Genomic DNA, 11,248 nt, shown 5'->3' with positions numbered 1-11,248 from the left:
ATATAATTACTCTCTTTTCTCCTCAGTGCCTCCAAAACCAGCACACCTAACGAGCCCCGTGTCGCAGGTCTCGTCTCCTCTGATCACCTTACGGAAAGCACCTTTCAGATCCAGCATGGAGGACAGAGGAGGAAAACCGGGGCCTGTGGCCCGGGAGAGGGTGAGGGACAAAACAAACAAAGTTTCAGACCTGATCAGCCGCTTTGAAGAGAACAGGTAGTTATTCTTAATTTTCTCTAAATTTGGCTTTTTTGTTTTTTGTTGTTTTTACCTTCTTCTTTTAGTTCAAAGTAAGAATGTTTTTTTAGTTTTTTGTAGGGATGCACCAGTATGAAAATTTCAGCCGATATATATCGATATCCGATATAATTATTGCTGTTATGGCCGATAACCAATATTTATCGATATTACACAAACACAAAAATTATATTATATATATACACACAAACACACTTGGGTCGTTTTTTGATACCGTAAATAAAAGACCAAATATCACCATCATGATCAAACAGATGCTGCTCAACCAAACACCCCCCCCCCTCCCAAAACAGAAACACAAAGATAAAAAGTGGGACATCAATATCGGACGTTAATATCGGCCCAGTTTTACATATCAAACCGATACTGATATTCTAAAAAATATTGCCAATACAGTATCGGCTGATACCAATATCCACACCGACATATCGTGCATCCCTAATTTTTTTGTAAGTATTTTTGTGAGTGCTGACTAATTAATGGCTGCTATAATTTACTGAGGAAACTGAAACTTAAATTTTAAATCTGAAAGAATTAAAACAGCAGCTTAAAGCATCAAATGCTAGCAAAAAATACGTAAATGCGAGCTAAAACCAGCTAAAGGATAGCTAAAAGTAGGAAAAGGCTTAAATTTCAAATAGCAAAACAAACATAGCAGAAAGGTATCCAAAAGCTGACAAAAGCTTTAAGTATTTCTATGGGAAATATATTTGTTACTATATCTTGAATTCTGAATCAACATTCACACAATTAACAATCAACATACAGTAGTGTTTGCTGTGAGAGAAGTTTGTTGTGTTTTTTTTTTCAAACATCTATTTTAACTACAGGGATGTGGCAAGAAAACACTCAGCGAGGCTGTTGTAATCAAAGAGACAATAACGTTTTTATTTCCTAATGTTTCCTACTTTGGTTCTTTGACACGTGAAAAGCAGAAGCCCGTCCTCAGTCGGGCCTGGCTGGCCGGCTGTAGCTCTGCTGACAGCTGCAGTGAGAGGAGATGGTGCAGATTAGTCGAGCTGAGCGTTAACGAGGAGATGAAGGGAGATTTGTGCGGTCGGGGCAAAAGGCTGCTTCTCATTCAGTTGTCGGAGATTTTCTGCTGATAGATTAAACCCAGGAGGCGGAGGTAGGATCGCTTCGGATAAACCTTTTCAGCTGAAACATTTTAAATATTGTCTCGTTTTATCGTTGTGTATTGAATTAGAGGATGGTTTTGCTTTTATGAGAGTTGATTCGTGCAGTTCCAGCGCAGCATTAAATGCTATTCCCACCGTGTTAGAAACCTGAGAACTGTGTATCTTCCTTTTATGGGCAGCAACAAGTTGAGGTGGTAGCTTTAGACTGAGGTCCAGTAAAAGCGGTGGGAGGCACAGAATCTCGTCGAAGTGTGCAGCCGTCATAGCCCACTACAATTTCACTTCTTCTCTTGAAGTCTGTCGCCTTTTTGTTCCCGGTGTTTGAAAATCTAAAAGCAGAATTGCAAAATCTGACCAGATTCAGACTTTATTTACATCCGAATAAAGTGGAACAAAGCTGCGGCCTTGTGTTTTTCTGTGTTTCTTTTTCAAACCTCGCGGAGCTGTGAAATGTTTACTAGCCACCGAAAGTGGAGAAAGGCCTCTGAGAGCCGGATTAAATTAGCCTACTAATAGAATAATCTTATTTACGCGGCGCTCGGCTGCCCTAAAGACACATAAATAGTCGYGCTGGAAGTGAAACCGCTCCTTCTAGTTCAGCTTATTTTAGCACATTTATATAGTCTAACTCCAACTTTTGCTGCGTCTGCTTCTAGAGTCTGTTTGGGGTTTCCCTCGTTTTAAACGCTGCCTCCTAACAGTCGTTTAAGCTCTTTTATATTTTCCAGCTTTTCCACTGAGAGGTAAAAACATATTACCTTCATAAAGCTCAGGTGGCCAGCAGCCGGGGACTGATTCATCTGTAGAGCAGCTTCATGAGCCTGCTGCTGCTGCTGCTGTTGTTCCTCTTATTTGTACGCGCTTCCTGTTTCTGCCGAGCAGCGCCGCTCGCTGCAACAATGAATGTCTCATCGGTGCAGTGAAACAGCAGATATAGAACAGTCAGGTTGTCAGAGCAGAGATCAGACGAACGCTGGCGGCTGTTTGGAGCGCAGGAGGTGAGTCAGKCGCAGGGTGGGGGGAACAGCTGCGAGAACAGGATGCAGATTTATGAGGTTATGTGTTTTGGTTTATTGTGTTGAGCCACTCTTTAATTCATCTTCTGCAAAGCATTTGGTGCAAAGTTAAGAGCTGAATGAGCTTAAAGTAGGACAGCTTGTACATCGAGAGCACTTCTTCTGTCCTCTTTATTACTGCACCCCTGTTTTTTTTGTACTTCCTCTGCCTTACAGCAGCTCTCTGCAACGTCACAGGACAGCAAGATGTTTGTACGCTCCCTCAGCTTTATTTTTAACCCTTACACCCACACGTAAAAGCACCTCGTTTGCTGTTTCACCTCACAATCGCTGACAAAATGCAGACTCCAGCAGCTACCGGCTGAACCCTGCTCCCTGCAGTCATTGTTTTAAAAAGCTTGTGTGTTTTTTGTCAGATACACACTTCCTCCTTTGATTTTTTTCTAATTTCCCCCCTCTCTTCCTCCAGCAGCACAGAAAACAAGAAAGACAGCTCACCGGCGAAACACATCAACATAACTTCAAACTACAGCGCAGCTCAACGCGTCTTCCAGAAGACCGAGGCCAGCAGGGTTCAGGACAAGCGGCTGGCGACGCCCACGGCACAGGATGCCAAGAAGCCGGCGGCTAACGGGGTGCTAGTGCAGATGGATCAGGAGAAACCAAAGGAAGAGGAGGAAGAAGAAGAAGAAGAAGAGGAGGAGGAGAGTCATAACAGTGTGAGGCCAGAGGCTGCTGAGCTGAAGCTAAATGGAGACATGGGGAGCGCYGAGCAGAGTGAAGATCATTCACCTGCACACGCAGACAGGACTGACGCAGAGAACCACGCCGGGAACCAGGACACTGAGACTAAAACGGAAAGCGTGCAGAAGAGCGAAGAGGAGAGCACAGATCATAAGGTTCGTACATCCCTGCTTCGTTGTGCCAAACTTAGCTCTGTTTGTTTCTGATGAACCGACCGCAGGCATTTATTCATTTTCTCAGCTTGTTAGCGATGGGTCGCGGTGGGAAAAGTGCGTGGACTTCTTGTGTGAACAGATGTGGAGTGCTGGAGCAGCTGAGTTTGTGCCCCGGCAACCAGCCCCATGAGAATCTGTGGTGCCGGCTGTTGTTGGCAGATTAAAAATATCCTGGGTTCAGATCAGTCTCTGTCTTCTCAGGGATGAAAACAACTGCAGTCAACATGATCTGAGAGAGGAAAAAGCCTTAAAGACAGTAGTTCCAGGCGGTTTAGTCATGGTGTCAGTCTGAATGGATTTCTCTTGTTTTAAATAAGCAAGTTATTTGTGTTTTATTTAATCATCTTGAGCTAACACACCATAATGCAGCTTTTTTCATTATTACAGGGCTTCTATAACTATAACTTAAACCATATAAGCACCAATTAAATTGGACATGCAATAAAAAGGAAATATAAAACGCCTAAACATGCTGATATGAATAAATGTAAGTTTTTCTGCAGATTTTTCATTCACAAAAGCTTTTTTTTTGTTTGTTTTAATCCGGTAAATTCTGACATATATCAATCTCACCCAACTGTTAACAGTTTACATCTGGTCAGTGGGATTAGCTCCTGCTAATGATGAGGCTGCCCTGCTGTCAGTTTACTACAGAAAACTGAGCTGCAAATCTGTTTAAATGTGTTCATTTTAGTGAAAATATGTTTCTATCATAGTAAAAAAGCTTGTGCAAAAGAATGCTCATCCGTTTTTAAACAAGGAGATATTATATTTAATAGTCGGGCATCAGTGTGTTCTGTAAATACCATGAGTGGAGTTTACCTAGTTGTATAAAATCTGTAACTTTTTATTGAGGTGATGCTGGAGGCTGATATCTGAGCTGAGTGATGGGAGAAAAGAGTGGATTTTTTGGTTAATCTGAGCTGGATTTCATGCAACAGTTCCCATTGTGAGAGAAARCAAACACTTTGTTATGCCATGCATCAGGCCTAATTTTAGTGGAACTGTGAAGAACTGAKTTGAAAAGCTACTGGTGGTGTTGGCAGTAGAGAGGCTGAAGTAGTTTTTGTATGYTTGTATGCCTGTGTGTGTTCAATTGTCTATAGAATTAGCGAAATATGTCTTGAACCRTTGGAATGATTTTAATGAATGCATCTGTTGGGAATATATTAGCAGTGGCCGTCCATGTAGGCTGCATAAAACGGCTGAGAAATGAGACAGTCTAGTTTTCAGTTGATGTATATTTGCGTGACAATGCTCTGTCTGGTTACCAGAGGTTTATAAAGTACTTGAAATAAATAACTAAGTAAAAGTAAAATTACATGAACAGAAAATGACTTTGGTAAAAATAAATTTCACTGATAAGTAAAAATAAAAGTACTTTGACACACTCCACAAGAAATAAACTGTTAAATTTATTGAACCAAACAGGTTCCACTAAACCAGGTTGAGTAAATTGAACARTATWTGTATATTCTTTGCTCWGTTTACTCARCTAGGCTTAGTGGAACCAGTTGACATGACTTTGTTGAGTAAATTCAACACTTCATTTTTTAGAGTGCAGAAACACCTTCTTTCATGATGAGTTCAAACATATTTAAATTTGTAACGAGTAACTAGGTGTTTGTTACATTTTAAAGAAGTAAAAGTATCATTTTTAGCTTTAAAATGTAACAAAATAAAAGTAAATGTAGCTATTCAAAAATTATTGTTAAAATTACAAATCCTCAAAAAAAACTACATAAGTATTGTAACGAAGTAAATGTAGTTAGTTACTGTAAACCTGTACTCTAAACCTTAGCTCCAATATCCGTACTTGTATTAGCATTTTATGTAACGTCTCCTTGCAGCATAAATCTCAACAGCTAAGTTGCTAAACACATATTTAAAAAACAAATTATTTGGTCCATGATGAATTTCCACACCTATTTTTAAAAATCGCCGCCATCTCGGTTTTTTTTTTTTTTTTTTTACTGTTTAGCTTTTTTGACGGCGCAATGAATCCTCAGTCGTTGGCTGCAGAGGATACTTAGACGCAGCCTGTGTGTTACGGCGCGGCGCGGTGACGTGAGCGACAACAACCATTCAATCCAAGATGGCCGACGCAGCCGACGACTGACCTTAGAAAAGTAACGTCTAAACCTCAGCCAGTTTTACAGATATTCAGCTAAAATTTGATGCAGTAACTGAGTGATTCATGACTCAAACATCAAGGGCTAACGTCACAAGATCTCATGCTATCAGATGAGATTGTTGATAACATTGTTTAAACTTGACCAAAACAGCTGTAACTCTGCATCGCATCTTAAAATGGTTTTTGTTTGCGACTCTGACATGAACGGYGTTGGGCGATTTGCTTTCCCTCATTAAACACAAACCTGAAGCCCTGTTGGCCGAGGCACAATTTAAAGCTGAGATTTTGCAAACAGCGAGTGAAGAAACAATTGTTGAAATCGACTCTGAAATGCACCCTGATCATGGCATATGAGAAATCACAATTAATTATTATTATTATTATAAATTATTTAAAGGTAGAAAACCACTGAAAAGGTTTATTCTCTAATAACAAATTGATAAATCGTGTTGGAGGAGTTAACAAAGCTACTTTCAAAATGGAGGATAACTGTGTAGCTTACAATAGAAACCCTCGAGCAAAGATACAGAAGTTTGCAGTTTCTTCTTGGTGTTTGGCTGAGCTGCATGTCTAATATTCAGAAATGCTTTAAAAAGTAAAGATCGATCTTTAAAAAATGTCTTAACTAAATAATTACTAACTTTGTGCCTGTATGAGGAAGCAGGAGGCTGCTTGCTCTCAGGTCACACACGCCAGCATTTATGAGGAAGATGATGCTTCATTGCTTTACAAAGCATGAAATAGTCCACTTTAACAGTCGACATGCTTAGAAAACCTTGTAGTGGTGCTGCATCTTGATGTTTTTATCGCCTCTTTGGTCTCTGACTCACTTAAGCTTTATTTTTCGAGTCGTGTTCTTGTTTTTATGTAGTGTTGTTTCCTTTATTCCATAATTTCATTTCCTGTTTTGAGAGCCTCCACGACACAATAGAACGGCCCACTCTCAGCTCAGTGTCRGTAACACTCACGTCAGTTGGGGCTACGGGCGCAGCGACATGGCCTACCAAAATGTTCCCAAGTGAACCAAGATATTGAACTAGTGCAAACAAATGTGCATCTTGTGCAATCTAGTCATGAACAAATGGGCAAAAGCATGTTTAATATCAAGAATACCAAATAAATGCCCAAAGGGCTTGCCATACAAATGACCTCAACCGACAGAGGCGGCGCAAAGCTGATTGATCAAGTCAGTGCAATGAATGCAGAGCTAGTAACAATCCAAGTTATCATTTTAAATCTATATCTACCTAATTTATATTTATTTATTTATTTATTTATTTATTTATTTATTTATACCTGCGCTGTGAAGCATGAGGTCCCTCAGGGATCCGTGCTGGGCCCCCTACTCTTTTCACTTTATCTTTTGCCCCTTGGTTTTCTCCTGCATTCATTTAATGTTACTTTCCACTATGCTGACGATTTACAGCTGTACATGCCCTTCACAGTTGGAAACTATGTCAATTTGCCTAAATTGGAGGCCTGTCTGTCAGCTATTAGGGGTTGGTTATCTAACAATTTCCTGCTTCTTAACGTTGATAAGACTGACTTACTCATCACTGGACCTAAGAAGTTCCATGGCTTGTCTCAAGCTTTTACCCTGCAAATTGATAATCAGATCATTAGATGTCAAGAAAAAGTTAGAAACCTAGGCATGTGGTTTAATCCTGAGCTTTCTTTTGATTTCCACTTAAAGGAAGTAACTAGGATTACCTTCTACCACCTCAGGAACATCACCAAAATTCCGGCACATCCTTTCTTTTGATGGTGCTGACGTCCTTATCCACACTTTTGTGACCTCACRCATCGATTATTGCAATTCCCTCCTTTCCGGACTACCCAAGAAAAGTTTTAGATGTCTGCAGATGCTCCAGAATGCAGCTGCCTGTAYTTTAACTCATTCCAAGAAATTCGACCACATCACTCCTGTACTGTTATCCCTTCATTGTTTGCCCTGTCAAATTCGGGCTGATTTTAAGGTGTTATTGCCCACTTATAAGGCTTTAAATGGTCTGGCGCCTCCGCATCTTACCAGCCTCTTACACTACTTTGTTCCTCCACGCTCTCTCAGATCTGAAGGTACTGGCCTATTAATAATCCCAAAAGCCAGAAGAAAGACCATTGGTGAACGTGCCTTCTCTTTTCGTGCCCCCTTTCTGTGGCACAATCTCCCTCAGGACATCAGGCAGGCTTGTTCTGTTGAGGTTTTTAAAGCTAAGCTAAAGATGCATCTGTTTAAATTATTTTACTTGTCTTAATTTTATCCTTTGTTTTTATTATCATTGCCTTGCCCTCTCCTGTGATTTAATCTCTTTTCTGTTTTTGCTTGTTCTTTGTGATTTTATTTTTTATTTCATGACTTCGCCTTTTGTCATCTTTCATCTCTTGTCCAGCGCTTTACAAATAAAGTTATTTTTATTATTATTATTATTTTCAGGAGACAAATGAACAGAAGTTGTTTAAAATTGCCAGTGAGCTCCTGCACACCGAGAAGGCCTACGTAGCGCGACTTCACCTGCTGGATCAGGTAAGGAAGTCGGAGAAAACCACATCTCACTTCTGGTTTCTAACTATGATTTACACCTCRCAGTACAAAAGTCTTCATTTATCCAAAGTATTTATGGCTCGTTAGGTATTCAGCGCCAAGCTAATGGAGGAGGCTGGCAGAGGAACGTTCCCGGTGGACGTGGTGAAGAACATCTTCTCCAACATCGCCTCCATCTATGCCTTCCACAGCCAGTTTCTGCTTCCGGATCTGGAGAAACGCATGGGAGAATGGTGAGCTCCGCTTCTACGTTTGGGTCAGGAAATGTTTTATAGGGGGTCTTCAAAGAAGTGAAATCAAAAAGAATAGGACTTTTTGCGGAATGCTGTTGTTACAAATATAGTTGAGATGAACWATTTTTGTAGTGTGAACAAAGCCCCTTTACAAGGAAAAGGCAAACAAATAGATCTTTAAATAAAAAAARTSTTAAAGTGCMTGTGACATCAAATGTTTGTAATACAWATGAATGCATTTTTAGAAAGATGATATTGATAAAACATTGCAAAAGAAATTTCATGTCGTTGAGATGAACAGTTGTTGAGATATTTGCCCGTGAAGTAACAGGAAGTGAAGTCAAAGGGGAATGTCTGAATGTAAACAGAGCGTTGCTACAACAGCCAACAACCCAGACTGTAGAGAAGAATCTGATGTTTCTTAAGATTATTTTGAATCTTTATCAGAGAGATGAAGAAGCATCAGAGTTCAAATAATAATGGGCCTCATGCAAGAACCGTTTGTACGCACAGATTTGTTCTTAAAATGTGCGTACGAGTGATTTAGGAGAATTTGTGGCATTCACCAATGTTTTCGTTTTCTAAGATTTTTTTCAGATACGAACAAAATTCATGAGTGGTCCAGACCTGTTGTATATTTTACGAGTAGTCAGTCTGCTGTTATCCAGATGGGTTTTCTTCATTAATAACTTTATATTTCGTTAGTTTGAAGATATTTCCTGCACGGTGCGCAGCGCTGCGGCTTCTGAATAAATGAAAATGATTTAACACAGTTGTTTATACTTTTAGCAGCTCTTTTTATTCCACAGCTGACCTGCTAAAAATGACAGATTTTATTTTCTGGATCTCTGACAGACGGACTTCAATCTCTGAACTCGTAAAGTTTTCTTTTTAGTTTTCTCTGTCATTTTCATGAAAGAACACTTCCTGATATCTGAGGCAGGAAACATAGCCTTATATGGTGTTTTTGGGGTGGTAATTATGCTAATCTCCTCTGGCGTGCACGAGCAGCTGGATACGAACAGGTGTAATTAACGCAGCTCATTTACACACTTTTCCTGAAGATAGAAGAGTTTGTTGAATCTGACGTGACATGTTCGTACGAACCCTTTGTATGAACAAAATTAAGAGAAATTTAGGATAAGAATACGAACATGTTCTTGCATGAGGCCCATTGTTTCAATAAATAAAGACCAGAGAGTTTTTTTTGTTAAAGAGTTCCCCTTTGACGTCGCTTCCTGTTTCACTTTGGCTGAGCCAAGTTAAAAAAAAAAACATGTCAGTTGTGGGACAAATAAATCGTGTGTTATTCCAACTTTCGTAAATATAAAGATGTTTTCTTTGACTTTTTGTATTTGAAGAATATTCATGTCACGGGCACTTTAAAGTTAAACTTATACAGTAATGAATCCTTTTTGTCTCTTCTCCACAGGACGTCCACGCCTCGGATTGGGGACATTCTGCAGAAACTCACACCCTTCCTTAAAATGTACGCTGAATATGTGAAGAACTTCGACAAGGCCATGGAGGTTCTGAAACAGTGGATTGACCGTTCTCCCCAGTTTAAGGCCATAATTCAAGAGATTCAGGTACAATCTGCGAACTAGGCTGCTTTGGTGAACAGATRTCTTTATTGTGGTTCAGAGAGGTATTTATTCATATTTTTGTTTCCATCTGGGCAGAGCCAAGAGATCTGTGGCAGTCTGACTCTTCAGCATCACATGTTGGAGCCGGTGCAGAGAATCCCTCGATACGAGATGCTGCTCAAAGACTACCTGAAGAAGCTGCCTCAGGACGACCCTGACCGTAGAGATGCAGAAAGTAAATAACAATAAACTTCTCAGCAAAGCTGGAGTTTCTTGTTTTCATATATATATATATATATATATATTTGTTTAACTGTAAATATTTTTTTGCAGAATCGTTGGAAATTATTGCTACAGCAGCTACTCATTCCAACAGTGCCATTAGGAAATCTGTAAGTAAATTTCTGATTCCTAAAGTCTGCTGCAGACTCTCCCCGACTCCATTTGATTAAAAAAAACCTTAACTTTTAATTGTTTAGGAAAACTTGAAGAAGCTGATGGAGATCTACGAGATGCTGGGTGAAGAGGAGGACATCGTTCACCCTTCGAATGAGTTCATCAAAGAGGGACAGATCCTGAAGTTGGCAGCCAGAAACGCCTCAGCCATGGAGCGATACCTCTTCCTGGTGAGAAAACTTAATGAAGAGCACTRCAGGGAAATATGCATCAGTCTATTGAAACAAGTGAATGGTTTGAACACCCCTGTGTGAGGAAACACAGGGCACATGAAGACAAATTACTGATCTGATATGATGATGTTCAGGTTGGTTCTTATTAGCTGCTTGAATGTGTCCCAGGTGAATCATTCAAGTAACCTGCAGAGTTTAAAACTTCACCCTTCAGCTCAGACAGATATTTAACTCCTGATGTTGCTGCTGGTTTTTCTGTTCTTGTAGCTCAACTTCTTTTCTCTCTATCAGTTCAACAACATGCTGTTATACTGCGTGCCTAAGTTCAGCCTGGGAGGACCCAAGTACACCGTGAGGACGCGGATTGGGATCGACGGCCTGAARGTCCAGGAAACAACCAATGACGACTACCCTCATACCTTCCAGGTGTCGGGCAAGGAGAGGGCTCTGGAGCTTCAGGCCAGGTACAACTACAAAAYGTTTGGCAACCATTGCTTTGGAGCAAACATCTAATTTAACTCTCCAATCTGACATGTAATGATCTAGGTCCAGAGTTAGGTTAAAAAAAAGGTACTTTTAGGAGTACTTTTACTATGCTGTACATCTTACTTTTACTTTAGTTTTATAAGGAAGTATCGCTACTCTGACTTGAGTAAAATTTCTGGATTCTCTACCCACTGAGTAACGTCACTGTATGAAGAACAAGCTTGTTTTCACCAAAAATTCACCAGACACACACACACACACACACA

General features: G+C 40.1%; 1 protein-coding gene across 1 annotated transcript; it reads left to right on the top strand.

Moving 5' to 3' along the window:
• Nucleotides 1–26: 26 nt before the first annotated feature.
• On the top strand, nucleotides 27–10,960 carry LOC106535999 (FYVE, RhoGEF and PH domain-containing protein 4; the record flags this gene model as incomplete). Its single annotated transcript, XM_014033167.1, is given in 9 exon segments — nucleotides 27–216; nucleotides 2,883–3,312; nucleotides 7,941–8,030; nucleotides 8,136–8,281; nucleotides 9,714–9,870; nucleotides 9,964–10,102; nucleotides 10,201–10,259; nucleotides 10,347–10,493; nucleotides 10,788–10,960. Coding segments are annotated over 9 exon segments (1,531 nt in total), but the record flags the coding sequence as incomplete, so codon positions are not given.
• Between the last annotated feature and the right edge of the window lie 288 nt (nucleotides 10,961–11,248).

The sequence above is a fragment of the Austrofundulus limnaeus genome, unplaced genomic scaffold (assembly GCF_001266775.1).
Source record: "Austrofundulus limnaeus strain Quisiro unplaced genomic scaffold, Austrofundulus_limnaeus-1.0 Scaffold1651, whole genome shotgun sequence".
Taxonomy (NCBI): Eukaryota; Metazoa; Chordata; class Actinopteri; order Cyprinodontiformes; family Rivulidae; genus Austrofundulus; species Austrofundulus limnaeus.
The sequence above is the reverse complement of the archived record's forward strand: the minus strand, read 5'-3'. Positions and strand labels throughout refer to the sequence as shown.